The 18,239-nt window shown below is 42.5% G+C and overlaps 2 protein-coding genes across 2 annotated transcripts; one reads left to right on the forward strand and one right to left on the reverse strand.

The window, feature by feature from the left end:
- Positions 1-1,039: 1,039 nt before the first annotated feature.
- On the forward strand, positions 1,040-13,121 carry LOC135472398 (ubiquitin-protein ligase E3A-like). Its single transcript, XM_064751881.1, has 11 exons — positions 1,040-1,243; positions 1,959-2,006; positions 2,954-3,360; positions 3,826-5,072; positions 7,390-7,534; positions 8,121-8,326; positions 9,548-9,712; positions 10,185-10,340; positions 10,793-10,866; positions 11,295-11,438; positions 12,190-13,121. The coding sequence occupies exons 1-11, from the start codon at positions 1,194-1,196 to the stop codon at positions 12,308-12,310; spliced, it is 2,763 nt and encodes a 920-aa protein (XP_064607951.1). The 5' UTR covers positions 1,040-1,193; the 3' UTR covers positions 12,311-13,121.
- A 664-nt stretch (positions 13,122-13,785) lies between these two features.
- On the reverse strand, positions 13,786-14,724 carry LOC135473715 (basic salivary proline-rich protein 4-like). The gene has a single exon (XM_064753580.1). It carries the CDS (start codon positions 14,722-14,724, stop codon positions 13,786-13,788), a length of 939 nt encoding a protein of 312 aa, XP_064609650.1.
- Between the last annotated feature and the right edge of the window lie 3,515 nt (positions 14,725-18,239).

The following is an 18,239-nucleotide window of genomic DNA, read 5'->3' on the forward strand; positions in this document are numbered from 1 at the left end:
CCCATGCATAAAATTGATCGCCATCGTACAAGTCTCAGAATTGAATAATTAAAATATAAAAGAAAATTTCACGATGGTTAAAGACACTTGATAGATTTACGTGTGTGTTAATTCGGTTAAGATTTCTCACTTTTGTCCCCGTGAATCGTCGAGCACATCCCAGGCCATCTGTGAGTTCTAATGTGGCCATCGTGCTCCCTAAGTGGCAGTTAGGCCTACAGTGACAGCAAACTACCCGTAGCAGAGGTATCTGTAGCTGTCGATAAATTCAATTCTCTATAGGCCCAAATTACAACATTCCGGAACATATAGGTGTCCTTGATAGCTTGTCCCGAGATAATCAGCCATTCGGGTAATTACTTGGTCGGGGCCCGACTCAGTGATCTCGAACCCTGATGATAATGTCAAATACATCGAAGAGAAAATCTGATTTTCTCATTATCTTCAGCATAAAAAAAAACTAAAACAAAAAAAAAAAGTATTCGAAGTCAAGAAATTCAATTTTAAAGGTTTTATACTTTAGGAATTTCAAACAAGTTTCAAAACATGAGTCATTTCCTTGAATTTTAAATTGGATATCTGAAGATAAAAAATATTCAGGAGCTTAATAAAATCAAATAAATGACACATCCCGACATTAATTTAATCGGCACTTACAAGTAAATATTTCTTAAATCGAGACATAACCTGTTCTTAGACATTCCAATCTTGATCAGAGATAAACATTGTTAAGCCAGTCGTCATTGGCGTGGTCATCAGGGGACTCTATTCGCAGGCATGCCGTTTTACCAAGGCAATGGGTGGTTACCTCCCCTGTCATCGTTTCCGTGCACAAATTTGTGTATTCAATTTTGGTTCTTCTGCGGATATTTTTTCCCCTTTTCTTGATTTAGTTCCATTTATTACTTGAGGTAGAAATTCCAATTATCCTAATACACAAAAGAGGTATTCTGTAATAGAGGCAGACGTTGTTGTGATATGACAGCGATGATCATAATATGGAAAGCAGATTGACTTTGAAACCGAGGCTGCTAATTTTGTAACCTAAGCAAGATGGCGACAATGTGGTATCAGAGGTTCTGTTAGTTGCTTACAATTTGCTGTATATAAGGGTTTACCCCCGATCTAGGTGGCATACCATCCTGCTGCTGAATTAGACTAAGGGAATTTATGTGTAAATACTATCCTTGCGTATGAGTTCAAACAAAGGAAACGGTGCTCAGGAAGAGAATTTGGCCGCCAGGTAACCTCTCCGTCAAAATTTCAACAACAACAACACATTATTCCAAGTCGGTTGACAACCGACATGAAACTTACATTAACCTTTGAGGGTAAACTGTCATATGGATAGACCTTGCAGCTGGCCACGAATCTCTGGCCCTATTCATATGATCAAAGTATGACAGATTATGATTGGCAGTGTTCTTTATGAAATATAATTATCAATGGATTCGGGAGAGTAAGAATGTTGCATGTGAAACCATTGTAGGTGCAATTGCTCTGATGTTTACTGAACTAACTTGTGTACCATTGGTACAAATGACACTCGCTTCAAAGTGAAAGTTAACCTCTGCATCATTCAGTTCAGCCCAGGCTGTGCATCTGTGAAATTGCGCTCCACATCAGGAAGGAACACTAGGAAAGCCTGCATTCTATTCGTATTTTTACACATAGCTGCTGTGACTTACTAATAACAAAATCTCTCCCACCCATTTACCGCAACACAACACACCGCTTGTCACCATGTTGTCTCTAGCGTAAGTTGACAGCTGCTGACGTTACCATATTCACTCATATCAAAATTGATACAAGTGATGCAGTTGTAGCGACACCCAGGTTAAATTAAAGGTGTGAGGGCCAGCTTCAGCTTTAAGTCAGCTTTTAGTGTCTGTCTCATCTAAAGAATTGTGACTCTCCTTAAGTATATGTTTTGAGGTTTCTTATCTGATATTCCACAGTAACATCAGCGTGTCATCTGTCAACCCTGAAGCAGAAAACGAGGAAATGTAAGTAATTATCCACCACTTGATAAAGATGTGAATGCCTCTCCCTTTGACTATACGGTAAATCTCAAATTCTATGAGACCGGCCCGGATAGCACAGTCTGCTTCGGAAGGCGGTAGATCCAGGGGCAATCCTGGAGCGAGTCACACCTAAGACTTTAAAAGAGGAAGTTGTAACTTCCTTGCTTGGCGTTCAGCATGAAGGGGATAGTGCAACAACTGGTTGACCCGTATCAGTATAATGGCTCGGGCGGGGCTTGCCTTCGGTAAGTCGTCTCATTGACGCAGCACTAGATAAAAGACTGGTGGAAATCCGTCCTGCAACAAGAAGGCACATTATGTGCACTCTAAAGACTCGTATGTCGTACAACGTTAAGCCCAAAGCAGTCACTCTCTCCCTCTCTCACTCTCTCAATCATATTCTACTTTATGTAAAAATGCTCAGTCATGCAGAGTTCATCCAGCTTACAGATAAATGCATTCTACATAGTCATATGTAGCATTTGTACTGTGCAGAGTAATCTGAAGGACTGCAACTTTGTTTTAGGTATGCTTAATAATGAATATGGATAATGATGTGCTTTTTCTTTATCTCCTCTTACATTTGACATGTTCTCAGTAAGTTATGATGTTTTCATATTCACTCTACAGAGTCTTTTATACCATCTCTTTGAATTGGATAAACACAAGAAGTGCACTGTAAACCTTTTTGTGTAGATGTTTGTGGAGAAAGTAGGTTTGGAAGTTAAAATAGCATACATCTGTTAGAATCCTAATAGCTTGTTATAAAACTTAAAACTGATATCCACTTGTTCAGTATGTCAGACTTTGAACATGTGATGGGTGATATTTGTGTTTGATATTGATCATTGGATTGTACAGACTTTATAGGTAACACAAGTTACATTCAGGTTAGAATGATACAGACTGTTGTGTTTGTGTGTCACCAGGAAGAGAGCTGCTGCCAAACAGTTAATTGAGAGGTACTACTACCAGCTGACAGATGGTTGTGGCAACCCCAACTGTGAGAATGCTCACTGTGCCTCCAGCACAGTCTTCTGTCTCAAAAATGCCACCAAAAGTCAAATGGCCGTGCACGCTATTGAACTCTTCAAGAAGGCTGCCAGTTTGTGCGACGGTGAACGATCAAAGGTAGCCCGTCAGCAGGATGCAGAGGGAGGGGAAGCCTCAACTAGCAGGGCGGCTGTAGTGAGGATGGCAGATGGTCCCTCTACCCAAGGGAAGCAGGAGGGTGTGGGAACAGGGGAGACGAGTAGGGAGGGTGGGACACAGGCCACACAGTCAAGCTGCAAGAGCAGTGCTGCACAAAATACAGCTGTGGTTGAGAAATCAGCAGGTAACCACTCCAATCTTGATGTAAAATATAAACTGATCTTCAGGCATCATGGTTATAAAGATTGGATGGATGACATTGAAGGTTCTCGGTTAACACACCCGGTCCTTGACTGGCTCTTTACAGTCTCTCATTCAAGGCCACAAAGTGTTACTTTGTTCTCTCATTGGTGAACGCAAACAGTTAACCAGTAAGCACGCACTACTGTATCTGGCTCTTGGCTGGCCAGCTGGCTCTGTCTCCTATCAAAATGATAGTTAGGGTGCCATTTATATTTTGGAATGATCTTCAGTACCTTGTGAAACACAATGAAGTTAGGTAATATGTTCATGTAAAGTAAGATAAGTGGGTAAGAGAATATTTCTACATATATATATTTTGTAATTTATTATTTATATGTATCAAGAAGATGAAATGAATAATAGAAACCAAAATAGATGTTCGAATATATATACATTTTCATTTCAGTTTTGAAGGAAATAAAGTATTTGACAGAGGAGAAACTGTTGAACATCATACAGGTGTGTAAAACTGCAGGCAGTTATTCCCTCCTTATTCGGACTATCGGAGAAGTGTACAACAACCCTGAGTCTCTGATGTTAAGCTTTCGCCAAAGTCCTGTTCCAAAAGAAGAAATTCGAGCTATGCAGGGTGACTTAGACAAGGACACAGATGACAAGGCAGGATCAGAAGATGATGAACTAGCCGCTGTCAGGTTACGGACAGATGAGTGCACCAGTGCAGGCAAAGACCAGCATCTGGAGGGGAATAGTTTTGATGTGGACATTGGTTCCTTAAGAAGGTCATACGCAGCCCTCATGGACATTCCGGACCATCCATTCCAGGGGGCGCTCATCAACGCGTTGTTATATCTCTCACGCACAGTGGACATTGACCTAAGATACAACAAGCCACTGGACAAAGACCAAAACTATTTAAATATTTTTATCATTGTTATGGAAATTCCTTGTTTGCAGAGTCCTGAGTTTGTAGAGAGTGCTTTTCCCGAGTTGTGTAAAGCCATGGGCAATTTGCCGCTGAAAGCTCAGGCCAAGTTAGCGCGGTACTGGTCAACGTTTGAATCTGAGCGGCTACATCAGATGGTGGAGTCGCTCCAGCAGCTGATCACTGTGAAGGTGATAAAGGGTGAGGGGACGTGGAGTGGACCTTCCAGTGTTAGTGATGATGACTGTATTGCGGGGACTGCCAAGGTCATGAAGATCCTCTACTATGCTAGTATATGTGGAGGTAAAATGGACTCAGAAAGTGTCCTAGAAGCTGAGAAAAACCTTGTTGTGTCCGATGACCCATTTAGTGATCTGTTTCAAGGGGCAGTGGGTCGAGACGCTAAAGAGCCCCGCCAGCATAAAGAAGACCCATTAGGTAAAGAGTTGGGCGTTGATCCCATCAACTGTCGCAAACCTTTGATCCCGTTTGAAATGTTTGTGAATGAACCTTTGAGTGAGTATATAGATATTCCCACAGACTATGCAAATTACAGAGCTGATGACAGGTCCAAATTTTCCTTTGTCAACCATAGTTTTATTCTGACGACGGCCTCCAAGCACATGAGCATGTATTTTGACAACCGCATGAGGATGCTGAATGAGAGAAGAACTTCCTGGCTTCATGCCATTGTTCACGGAGATCCATCTATGCCGTTTTTGCGGCTTCGTGTTCGAAGGGATCACCTCATTGACGATGCCTTAGTTGGGGTTGGTACTTATCTATTGCTTCCCTGATTTCTGTGATTTTTTTTGCGCATGTAGATGTTGATATGTTTATTGTGCTTGCTGAAGTGTTGAATTTTTCAGGACAAAAATCCATGATGCGAATCCACAACCACTTCCTAGCTTGTTTACGTGTATGTGACCTTGAACAAAAAGCTGAAAGTACTTGTTAAAGAAAGTCTTCTTTGTCTGGGTGCATTTTTTGGTCTTAAGGGCCTCATATAGCAAATACTTTTAGGAAACAGTGTCCCTAAAATACTACAAAATTGCTCTGCTGTACATCTCTGTTAACTTGAGAGGAGTTTGAAGAATAACATGCTACATGTAGTGGACTTGATAGGTACATGTATTACTTCTTCACCTCCTGTTAATACATATTACTTCTCTTCCTCCTGTTCATACACATTACTTCTTCACCTCCTGTTCATACATATTGCTTCTCCTGTTCATACACATTACTTCTTCACCTCCTGTTCATATATATTACTTCTTTACCTCCTGTTCATACATATTACTTCTGCTCTTCCTGTTCATACATATTACTTCTTCACACCCTGTTCATGCATATTACTCCTTCACACCCTGTTCATAGGTATTACTTCTTCACCCCTGTTCATATGTATTACTTCTTCGCACCTGTGCATATGTATTACTTCTTCACCCCCAAATATGTATTACTTCTACATCCCAAGCTCATGTGTTTTACTTCTTCACACCTGTCCATATGTATTACTTCTTCACACCTGTTCAGATGTATTACTTCTTCACCCCTGTTCATATGTATTACTTCATGTCTTATTTATATGTATTAGTTCTTCACCTTTAACCATTTATTTATTTCAATAATTCGTGTTTTAAGCTGTACTCAAGAATATTTCACTTATAAGGTACGCCCACCACCTGACTTCCCTCATCGGTTTTAGATTCATGACGCATGGACGCATGGATTCGAAGACACATTGACTACATTGAAGTTGCGCTCATATTGTGGCCGATCATCGACTTCTTCACGACTTCCACGTTCTTTCACGTATCTCATAGGAAAGTCGTGGTTCGTTTGATGAACTGATTTTCAAAAAAATTAGAGTGTCATATAAAAGTAAATCAGTCGTACAGGCACCATGCATCCATGGTCCAAAAAAAAAAAAAAATCAAACTCCTTTTTAATTTTTGTCACTTACAGTTTACAAACACGAACTGGTCAGTGACATTTTTTTTCCACCATACAACCATACATATATTTAATTTTTAATGTGAATACTTTTCTCAGGAACAGTATAAACCTTGTGCATCCACAGGGGAGCAAGAGACAGGTGGCTGAATGTCGCCCGTTCATCGTCCATGTGACTAGGAAGACTTAAAATGCGGCAAGACTATGTCAGAATAAATCTTACTCAGAATAAATGCCAAGAGACTAGGGGGAAAATTTTTTTCAGGTGTGGTCAGACGTGAAATAACTTTGGGCAAAGTGCAACTTTGAGGGATTTTAGGTGTCGGGCATACTGTAGAACGGCGGCCAGCATTGTGGTGGGAGGAAACTGGACAAAGACCGACGGAAACCCACAACCATCCTCTGGCTGTTGCGGACCTTTCCATGTACGGCCCTCTAATCATACATGTATTACTTCTTCACCCCCTGTTGATATGAATTCTTCACCTCCTGTTCATATGTATTACTTCTTCACCCCTGATATATTACGCATACTTCATCACCCTCTGTGCATAGGCGGTATGTATTTATTCTTCATTCTCTGTTCATACTTCTCACCCCCTGTTGATATGAATTCTTCACCTCCTGTTCATATGTATTACTTCTTCACCCCTGATATATTACGCATACTTCATCACCCTCTGCGCATATGCTGTATGTATTAATTCTTTATTCTCTGTTCATACTTCTCACCCCCTGTTCATATGTATTCTTCACCTCCTGTTCATATGCATTACTTCTTCACCCCTGATATATTACGCATACTTCATCACCCTCTGCGCATATGCTGTATGTATTAATTCTTCGTTCTTTGTTCATACTTCTCACCCCCTGTTCATATGTATTCTTCACCTCCTGTTCATATGCATTACTTCTTCACCCCTGATATATTTTGCATACTTCATCACCGTCTGTGCATATGCTGTATGTATTAATTCTTCATTCTTTGTTCATACTTCTTCATTTCCTGTTCATACTTCTCAACCCCTACTGCATCACCCCCTGTGCATATGCTGTAGGTAATAATTCTTCATTTCCTGTTCATACTTCTTCATTTCCTGTTCATACACTGTATTTATTACTTCTTCACAGTTGGAAATGGTGGCAATGGAGAAACCCTCAGACCTCAAGAAGCAGTTATTTGTGGAGTTTGAGGGCGAGCAGGGCTTGGACGAAGGTGGTGTGTCCAAGGAATTCTTCCAGCTCATCGTGGAAGAAATGTTTAATCCTGATTTTGGTAAGTACATGTGAGAAAATGGTGAGAAAACTGTGTTTCTGGTAGAAGTTTTTATGATAATTTAATTATCATATCGTGACCACTGTTAGGTTATAATCTTCTACATGTACGCGGCTTTGGGAGCGGTAGATCAGGGTCTCAGGGTCAATCCTGGGTCTGGTCACACCTCGGACCTATAAATGAAAGTTGTGCATGTAGCTTCCTTGCTTGACAATCATCATTAAGGGAGTAGTGCAACGACTGGTTGACCTGTATAAGGATAATGGCTCGGGTCAAGCGCTTTAATTGCCTTCGGTAAATCGTCTCAGTGAAGCAGCACTAGATAAAGGAGCAGTGGAAATCCGTACTGCAACAAGGAGGGACATTAAACCTACATGCACTCCAAGGACTCCTTCGTTGTCATACACATAAACTTGAAAATTGCTTGGAGTTGAAGAGATAAGCAGTCTGTCATCAATCCTAACCTAAATGACCCTAGTGAATCAGGGTCTTCCTCAAGCTGAAATTTCATTTGAAGGGCATTGTCACTGTTCTTCTTCACTCTCGTATCATCTGCATGCATGAAACATGCATTTGTTTGCTGCAGGCATGTTCACGTACAATGAGGAGACCGAGCAGTTCTGGTTCAACCCCACGTCTTTTGAGAATGATGGTCAGTTTACTCTGATTGGTATAGTACTGGGTCTAGCCATCTACAACAGTGCTATCCTTGATGTACACTTCCCCATGGTGGTATACAAAAAACTGATGGGCAAGCTGGGGACGTTTGATGACTTGGTGGATATGGACCCAGTAAGTATTACCTCCCTTACTAGTTTAACCTGTTGAGCTGAAGATGTTGATCGTAATGTAATTTAAAATGTATTTGTTTGTGTGAAAGAAGCATGAAAACATGCTTCTTATTTAAAGATAAGATACCATCACAAACTCTCCCCACACCAGTGGTGCAAGTCAGAAGAAAGTTTGGTAGAGAACAGTTCAGCCCAATGAGTGAGATGATGAGTTCAAATCCTACTCCAGCCAACAAGGCTGCAGCTTCGGGCAGATCAGAATGTTTTCTGACTGTCTGGTCCGGTGTGGGGGGTTTTCAAGGGGCTCTGTCAAGTCTGTCCAGTTTTCCTCTCATCTCAAGCATCCCATCATGAACTAACTGGTGTTTTATGGCATGATGGAAGCAGAGAACTTCCAGGACTTATACAGTAGCAAACATGTATGGTATCTAAGCTTGTGTTTTTGTATTTGGAAAGTGAAAATATTCTATTTAGCCAGGTATGTCTTAGCCATGATTATGGCATGGGTGTTATATTTAGAAAATGTGGTTGTTGTATGTACAGGTTTATGCTCAGGTCTGATTGTCACATGTACAGGTGTTATACTCAGGTCTGATTGTTACATGTACTGGTGTTATACTCAGGTCTGATTGTCACATGTACAGGTGTTATACTCAGGTCTGATTGTTACATGTACTGGTGTTATACTCAGGTCTGATTGTCACATGTACAGGTGTTATACTCAGGTCTGATTGTCACATGTATAGGTGTTATACTCAGGTCTGATTGTTACATGTACAGGTGTTATACTCAGGTCTGATTGTCACATGTACAGGTGTTATACTCAGGTCTGATTCTTGTGCCTTCAGGCGTTGTACTCTGGTCTGATTGTCATAAGTACAGGTGTTATACTCAAGTCTAATTGTTATGTATACAGGTATTATACTCAGGTCTGATTGTTATGTGTAGAGGTGTTGTTCTCAGGTCTGATTACCATAATTACAGGTGTTATTGTCAGGTCTGATTGCCATAAGTACAGGTGTTATACTCAGGTCTGATTGTTATGTGTACAGGTATTATACTCAGGTCTGATTGTTATGTGTAAAGGTGTTGTACTCAGGGCTGATTACCATAATTACAGGTGTTATACTCGGGTCTGATTGCCATATGTACAGGTGTTATACTCAGGTCTGATTGTCATAAGTACAGGTGTTATAATCAAGTCTGATTGTTATGTGTACAGGTGTTGTACTCTAGCCTGAAGGACATTCTGGGGTATGAAGGCGATGTGGAGAACACATTTCTACAAACGTTCTGTATTGGCTATCACGATGTATTTGGCTGCAAACTTAGCCACCACTTGAAGGATAAAGGTGATGAGATACCTGTAACCAGTGATAACAGACAGGTGGGTGACCACGTCATGCCTTTATGAACTCTTAGTGCATAGAAAAATAAAAAAATGAGAGCGTATCTCCTATATGAAGAGTTGTGACTGGAGACCACTAGGCCTGGACCAGTTAGGTTCTGACTGTTCCAATCCAGCAGCATGGCATCAGCCCTAGTCTTTTATCCAGAACATTATGTTGTATACATGTAATAACTTGATTATGTTGTATACATGTAATTATTTGATTATATTGTATACATGTAATAACTTTATTATGTTGTATACATGTAATTACTTGATTATGTTGTATACATGTAATAACTTTATTATGTTGTATACATGTAATTACTTTATTATGTTGTATTGTTCTATTCAGAACATTGAGCTCTGCAAAATACTTCAAAATGCATATAAATGTGAATATCTTTTAGTAATAGATTAATTGTAATCAATGGAAATCTGATACATGATGTGATGTCTTCCTTTGTAGGAGTTTGTTGACTTGTATGCAGATTTTCTCTTGAACAAATCAATAGAGAAACAGTTCAGAGCATTCAAACGAGGATTTCAAATGGTAACCGAAGAAAGTCCACTCAAACTTCTCTTCAGGCCGGAGGAAATTGAGCTGTTAGTATGTGGAAGCAAGGTAGGAGGCTCTCCCTGAAGTGTTTCATTTATTCATCTTATCTCACCCACGGTCTGGGTTTTAGACATCTTAGTTTGTACATTCCTGGATGTTTAGAAAGAAAAGTTTGTTTTCCGTGTATCATTGTTTAAAGGAGATAGTTGAAATTGTTCAAAATGAAGATGAGTGAAAAATGTTTTCTCATTGGTAGGAAGATATACAGAAGGAATTTTATTGTAAATAAATGGAAGATATCGTGTTTAGAGCTAAAAAACTGCATGAGTATCTACAGTGTATGAACTTCAATTTCATGTAGCTTAAACTGTAAGAAAATCTTCCTGTAAAATGTCAGTTGATGTTTGGAAAAGTGAGTACTAAGCTTTGTCTTACAACTTAAACTCTGATTGGAAGGTTTTAGTGTTTTTCCGCTGTACACATGCTGTTGTCCTAAGTTAACATGTTTCTCTGTCTAGAAATTTGACTTCAAGGCTTTGGAGCAGGCCACAGAATATGATGGAGGCTTCACAAAGACATCACAAGCTATTAAGTAAGTCTTGACACTGGTTACATTGTAGTGAGTTGTTTATACTGCACAGATTCGGTTGCACTTTAACAAATCTACTCATCAGGAAATATTTGTGGAAGTGAAATGTTTATTATCTCAAGACCAGTGAAAATACTTCTTGAACAGTTGATTTGAATGCCACAACTTCAGGCAGCATGAAATGGATGATGTTGTATTTTCAAGCAACTATACCTATCTGAAAAATTACATCCTTTGAAGTTGTTTATCCAAATGGGATATGTATTTTATAAAATTGTCTTTTCATGGCTGTTTCTACTCAGAAATGTGAAAAGGATGTGTTTGTCTCAGTTATCTGCCATACATACAATTCATCTGCCATGGAGCTGCTCATGTATCTATAGTTCCAAGTAAATAGCAAGTACAATTCAGCGCTGAATTTGTTCTTTCAGGTTTTTCTGGGAGACCGTCCATGAGTTTAGTGAGGAACAGAAGAAGAAGTTGTTACAGTTTACAACTGGTACGGACCGAGTACCTGTGGGAGGCCTGGAGAAGCTCAAACTGATCATTGCCAGAAATGGGCCTGACTCTGACAGGTATCTTACACACACCCAAATAGTCCAGAAATGTTTGTAAGGTGGTACGGAAATAATAAGTTTCTGTTCTTTTTTCTGTGAAATTTTTAAACAGAAGTGAATAATTAATGAAATATTGTGTAATAATTGTAAAACTAAAAAAAGACTCCAACCTTTAAACTAATTGTATGTATAATAGTTTGATTATGGTGGAAAAAGAACACATTCTGTTCTGTCTTCTGTTACACTGTACTTGTTCCATGTTTTGGACATTTTGTTTGTGTTCCTTTCTGTTCTTTTCCTAACAGATTTCATTTTTTTCCTCAAGTCTCTCCACATCATTTCTCTCCCACAGGCTCCCACATCTCATACCTGTTTTATTTGTTTCCCACAGGTTCCTACATCCCAGATCTGTTTCATTAATAGGCTTTATTTGCCTCCCACGGGCCTCCTACATCCCAGACCTGTTTTATTACCAGTTTCATTTGTCTCCCACAAGCTTCCCACATCCCATATCTGTTTCATTACAAGGTTTTATTTGCCTCTCACAAGTCTCCCACATCCCATACCTGTTTTATTACCAGTTTCATTTGTCTCCTACAGCCTCCCCACATCTCACACCTGTTTCCTTATTGGTTTCACTTGTTTCCCACAGGCTTCCTGCATCCCATGCTTGTTTCATAACCGGTTTCATTTGTCTCCCACAGACTTCCCACATCCCATACCTGTTTCCCATGCTTGTTTCACTACCGGTTTTATTTGTCTCCCACAGGCTGCCCACATCCCATACCTGTTTCAATGTGCTGCTACTGCCGGACTACACCAGCAGGGAGAAGCTTAAGGAACGCCTGCTGAAGGCTATCACCTATTCCAAGGGCTTTGGCATGCTGTGAACCAGAACTGCACACGGCCCTCTAGTGCTAATGTACCACGCAGTTCATTGTCATGAGCCACAACTGTGGAAGGCTTTCACCTGATTCATATGCAATGTTGAGGACAGCTCTGGACTTGCTCCATTGTCTGTACATGCTGACCCAAAAACCTGATTATAATATAAACTGCTGGAGCAGGATACAGTGTATGTGTGCATGTCCTAGCAGACTGACCAGGCTAATACAGTTCTGGCTGTAACATGGATGTATGTGTAGGTATCTGTCTGATTATAGTATTGAGACTGTTTTGTGAAGGTCTCCAGTGATATTGGTATTCTTACATGTGTGTCAATTAATATTGGACTAGGACTGTATCGCTCAGTGATCTCTCGCATATTTTCCTGTCAATCATTTCCTGTTTAGCTGTGAGAGGAAAATAAAGCACTCAAAATGGTGTTGACCTCAATGAAGAGTGTTAGGAAATGCCTTTGCTTATTTATACAGTTCTGTAGAAAATTAAATACATTCAAATATTTGAATTTTTAGGCAGCCTATCTGGGTTGAAATGGTTTACATTGATTAGCATATTTCTTCGTTGTCTATAATATTTCTATATCCTACTACTGTTGAAAGTCATTCGTTTCATTTCTGTCTAGGCAGATGAAAGTTTGTGATCAGTAGCACGGTCAGGATATCTGTGGGTGACACCGGGCTTGCCTGATTGTCCCAACATCTGGTGTGTGTGGTTGTCGAGACGTCTGGCGTGTCTGGTTGTCCTGACGTCTGGGGTGTCTGGTTGTCCTGACGTCTGGCGTGTCTGGTTATCGAGACGTCTGGCGTGTCTGGTCGTCGAGACGTCTGGCGTGTCTGGTTGTCCTGACGTCTGGGGTGTCTGGTTGTCCTGACGTCTGGCGTGTCTGGTTATCGAGACGTCTGGCGTGTCTGGTCGTCGAGACGTCTGGCGTGTCTGGTTGTCCTGATGTCTGGCGTATCTGGTTGTCCCAACGTCTGGCGTGACTGGTTGTCCTGACATCTGGCGTGTCTGGTTGTCCTGACCTCTGGCGTGTCTGGTTGTTGAGATGTCTGGCGTGTCTGGTTGTCCTGACGTCTGGCGTGACTGGTTGTCCTGACGTCTGGCGTGTCTGGTTGTCCTGACCTCTGGCGTGTCTGGTTGTCGAGACGTCTGGCGTGTCTGGTTGTCCTGATGTCTGGCGTGTCTGGTTGTCCCAACGTCTGGCGTGTGGAAGGCAGAAGGTTGTCGAGACATCTGGCGTGTCTGGTTGTCGAGACGTCAGGCATGTCTGGTTGTCCTGACGTCTGGAGTGTCTGGTTGTCCTGATGTCTGATTGTCCTGACGTCTGGTGTGTCTGATTGTCCTGTCGTCTGGCGTGTGTGGTTGTCCTGACGTCTGGCATGTATGGTTGTCTTGACCTCTGGCGTGTCTGGTTGTCCTAACGTCTGGCGGGTCTGGTCGTCCTGTCGTCTGGTGTGTCTGGTCATCCTGTCGTCTGGTGTGTCTGGTCGTCCTGACGTCTGGTGTGTCTGGTGGTCCGGACGTCTGGTGGGCCTGGTTGTCCTAAAGTCTGGCGGGTCTGGTCGTCCTGTCGTCTGGTGTGTCTGGTTGTCCTGACGTCTGGTGTGTCTGGTCGTCCTGAGGTCTGGTGGGTCTGACGTCTGGTGGGTCTGGTTGTCCTGACGTCTGGGGTGCCTGGTTGTCCTGACGTCTGGTGTGTGTGGTTGTCCTGACGTCTGGTGTGTGTGGTTGTCCTGATATCTGGTGTGTCTGGTTGTCCTGACGTCTGGGGTGCCTGGTTGTCCTGACGTCTGGTGTGTCTGGTTGTCCTGACGTCTGGTGGGTCTGGTTGTCCTGACGTCTGGGGTGCCTGGTTGTCCTGACGTCTGGTGTGTGTGGTTGTCCTGACGTCTGGGATGCCTGGTTGTCCTGACGTCTGGTGTGCGTGGTGGTCCTGACGTCTGGTGTGTCTGGTGGTCCTGACGTCTGGTGTGCCTGGTGGTCCTGACGTCTGGTGTGCCTGGTGGTCCTGACGTCTGGTGTGTCTGGTTGTCCTGACGTCTGGTGGGTCTGGTTGTCCTGACGTCTGGGGTGCCTGGTTGTCCTGACGTCTGGTGTGTCTGGTGGCCCTGACATCTGGTGTGCCTGGTGGTCCTGACGTCTGGTGGGTCTGGTTGTCCTGACGTCTGGTGGGTCTGGTTGTCCTGACGTCTGGTGTGTCTGGTTGTCCTGACGTCTGGGGTGCCTGGTTGTCCTGACGTCTGGTGTGTGTGGTTGTCGAGACGTCTGGTGTGCCTGGTGGTCCTGACGTCTGGTGGGTCTGGTCGTCCTGACATCTGGTGTGTCTGGTTCTCATGCCTGGTAGTCCCGACGTTTGGCGTGTTTGGTTGTCCTCATGCCTGGTAGTACCGACGTCTGGCATGTCGGGTTGTCCTCATGCCTGGTAGTCCCGACGTCTGGCGTGTCGGGTTGTCCTCATGCCTGGTAGTCCCGACGTCTGGCGTGTCGGGTTGTCCTCATGCCTGGTAGTCCCGACGTCTGGCGTGTCGGCTTGTCCTTCCTGAAATTCTCAATTGACATTATGTCATACTCTCTCTTAAGTGTTGCTCTTGTAGTGTCATCTGTATAAGTCTTCTGCATGCAGTGAAATTTCTCAGTGCTGGTGCACACCTAGCTTTGAAAATGTAACATAATTGTTCAAGCTTGTGAGTATGAAAGATCCAGTGGTCAAGTAATGTGACGAGTCAGGAGGCTTTTAGCACTAGGGCCTTGTCACTTCATGAGGGATTTTGCCCTGTGACGTAATGTGACCAGTCAGGAGGCTTTTAATACTAGGGCCCTGTCACTTCATGAGGGATTTTGTCCTGTGAAGTAATACAAGGCTAGGGTTCTCTATGTACTATACACTTGTAATATCAGCAGCAGTACCCCACCATAAATGAACAGAATCATGACTAGGTATTGCCGCTGATAGGTACATGCAGCTCATGCAGGTGTGGTCAGGTGTTGACACGCTGACTTTCTGGAACTATTTTCCTGTGGTAACTCCTGGTCATGTGACTGAAAAATTGTATGGAAAAAAAAGCATGATGTTAAACCCCAAGCACTCATTCACTCCTGTCGTAACTTATCACACCAAAGATATAACAGCATTTTGACAAAAAAACCCCAAAAAACAGTTTTCTATGTCCTTGGAGAAAGAAAAGAAAACTAAAGTACACATAAGCATAAGCAGAAAGACCATTGTCACACTAAAGTCACATATCAGGGCTATCCCTCCTCAGGGCAAATTGTCACTCGTAAAATCTTATGTCAGAATTTCTCTACATTTACATTTTATGACCCCTAATGCCGCTACATGTAATACAAGTTCAGAAGAATAGTGTTATCCTGTTTGGAACATTTTTTGAAAAACTATAGCTGTAAAGAATGAGTTTTCCCAGCTGCTTGGATCTGGATGTATTTGTGAGCACTGGCCCAGATGGATCTGTATGGGTTAGTGAGCACTGGCCCAGATGGATCCGTATGGGGTTGTGAGCACTGGCCTAGATGGATCTGTATGGGGTTGTGAGCACTGGCCTAGATGGATCTGTATGGGGTTGTGTGCACTGGCCCAGATGGATATGTACAGGTTAGTGAGTACTGGCCCAGCAGGATCTGTATGGGTTTGTGATCACTCGACCAGATGAATGTGTAAGGTTTTGTGATCACTGGACCAGATGAATCTGTATGGGTTTGTGATCACTGGACCAGATGGACGTGTACGTGTTTGTGAGCACTGGCCCAGATGAATGTGTAAGGGTTTGTGAGCAGTGGCCCACATGGATCTGTATGGGTTAGTGAGTACTGGCCCAGATGGATCTGTATGGGTTTTTGAGCACAGGTGCAGATGAATGTGTAAGGGTTTGTGAGCACTGGCCCAGATGGATCTGTATGGGTTTGTGATCACTGGCTCAGATGGATGTGTAAGGGTTTGTGAGCACTGGCGCAGATGAATGTGTAAGGGTTAGTGAGCACTGGCCCAGATGGATCTGTAAGGGTTAGTGAGTACTGGCCCAGATGGATCTGTATGGGTTTGTGAGCACTGGCCCAGATGGATCTGTATGGGTTTGTGATCACTGGCTCAGATGGATGTGTAAGGGTTTGTGAGCACTGGCTCAGATGGATCTGTATGGGTTTATAGAACATAAAGAGCGTCTCTGATGTGCATGTTTACAGCGGTCTTGGCCCGGACAACCAAATGAAAAGAATAAACCTTTCAGTAAGTGTATGTGTTGATTTCTTTTATCATTGTCAAAATGCCCATTTTGTGACATTTTCTTCGCGGGTAGAAATTTCATCATGATCATTGTTGGAACATTGTCTGTGTATGCTTGGGCTGAAAGGAAGATTTTTTCAATGGTAGAATGACAAGGAGTCATTAGGTGCACAAAGGCAGGTCTTGTGGAAGGACCAGTCCTAAGTGCTGCCATCCCTGAAGTATCATGCCGAACACACCAAACATGGCACACCACTAAGTCCCATTGTATTGACCCAGGGGCCAACCAGCCTGGTTTCCTTGCTCTGACCTCTTGGTGCTGAGCGCCCAGCGAGGCAGCAACAAGCACCATTTATTATGTCTCTTTTTGGGATGATCCCAGATCTCCTGACTTTAAGATGGACACTCTAATCATTAAGCTTACCGCAAACGAGAGCTAACAGCTGAGAAAAAATACTCTCTAGGCTGTTTGCCCTTTGTGTGTGGGGTGTTTGTGGTGAGATTTCTTCCTCTCAAAGCCGTGTCACAGATATATAGCATGTTTGATATTTTATGGACTGATGAGGTGAAAATCTCACCATGTGCAATGATACTGAACTATTAGCTGAAGTGACTTTCACGGGACCAATGGAAATGTCATGCCAGTTCAAGATGGAAGAGCAAACAGCCTTGATAGTATTTTTAGCATCTTTTATGTAGATGGTGTTGAACCAATCACATTCCTTTGTACAAACGTGCTCGTGATACAATTTCATCTGGAATGTGTTATGAATGCAGATTGTTCATGTATTGCAACAGCAGAGTTTAGATTGATTTATTTATTTGATTGGTGTTTTCAAGAATATTTCACTTACACGACGGCGGCCAGCGTTATGGTGGGTGGAAACCGGGCAGAGCCCGGGGAAAACCCACGACCATCCGCAGGTTGTTGGCAGACCTTCCCACTTACGGCCGGTCATTACGCTGCCACGGAGGTCCCGCAGAGTTTAGAGACGGAAGGAATAAATGTAGACCAAATCCACTGGTCTGCACCCAATAAACCATAAAATTCCTATCATTGGAAAATGGATTAGGTAGCAAGGCTAACAAAATGCTAATTTGTACATGTAAGAGACGCATGAACGCAAACTTCACCGTACTTCAAATAGTACCCTCGACGTTTACCCTGGATTCCAATACACAAGAAGAGAGACTATCATGAATTTTGTAAGTTAAAGTAATTAACACACACAGCATCAGTGACATAACATCCCCTTTGTGTTCTTGTGCTTCACATGTATGCAAAGCTTGAGCTTAACACGTGGAATATTTCTGGAGATACCACCCTTCCACAAGATCTTACAACAAACTACGAAATGCACCAAGCCATGAATTTTGCAATTTACAGTATAAATTTATACGTTTTATAAATTTATACACAAGGAATCAAGGATTGCCCCTGTATTATAATGCTTTACACGTAAGCAAGCTTGAACTGAAGACTTGCAGTACTTCTTGGTCAAAGATGATGCCCGGAATGGGGCATCAGCCTGTCCTACAACACGCATGTACAGGCAAGATCAAAGAGCAATCTAATGAATTAGCTTATAGGTACTTCTGCTTTAATTTTAGGAATTTAGTATGAAATTTCATAACACGTCTGCATGGCTAGATTCATGCAGAACATCCATCAAGACAAC

This window comes from Liolophura sinensis, chromosome 8, assembly GCF_032854445.1.
Source record: "Liolophura sinensis isolate JHLJ2023 chromosome 8, CUHK_Ljap_v2, whole genome shotgun sequence".
NCBI lineage: Eukaryota > Metazoa > Mollusca > Polyplacophora > Chitonida > Chitonidae > Liolophura > Liolophura sinensis.

Excerpts from the sequence above, each read along its gene's own strand:
- LOC135473715 (XM_064753580.1), bottom strand. The coding sequence starts at position 14,724 with ATGCCAGACGTCGGTACTACCAGGCATGAGGACAACCAAACACGCCAA.
- LOC135472398 (XM_064751881.1), top strand. The coding sequence starts at position 1,194 with ATGAGTTCAAACAAAGGAAACGGTGCTCAGGAAGAGAATTTGGCCGCC. Across the intron at positions 9,713-10,184 it reads TAACCAGTGATAACAGACAG|GAGTTTGTTGACTTGTATGC; the intron begins GTGGGTGACCAC and ends CTTCCTTTGTAG. Across the intron at positions 11,439-12,189 it reads AATGGGCCTGACTCTGACAG|GCTGCCCACATCCCATACCT; the intron begins GTATCTTACACA and ends TGTCTCCCACAG.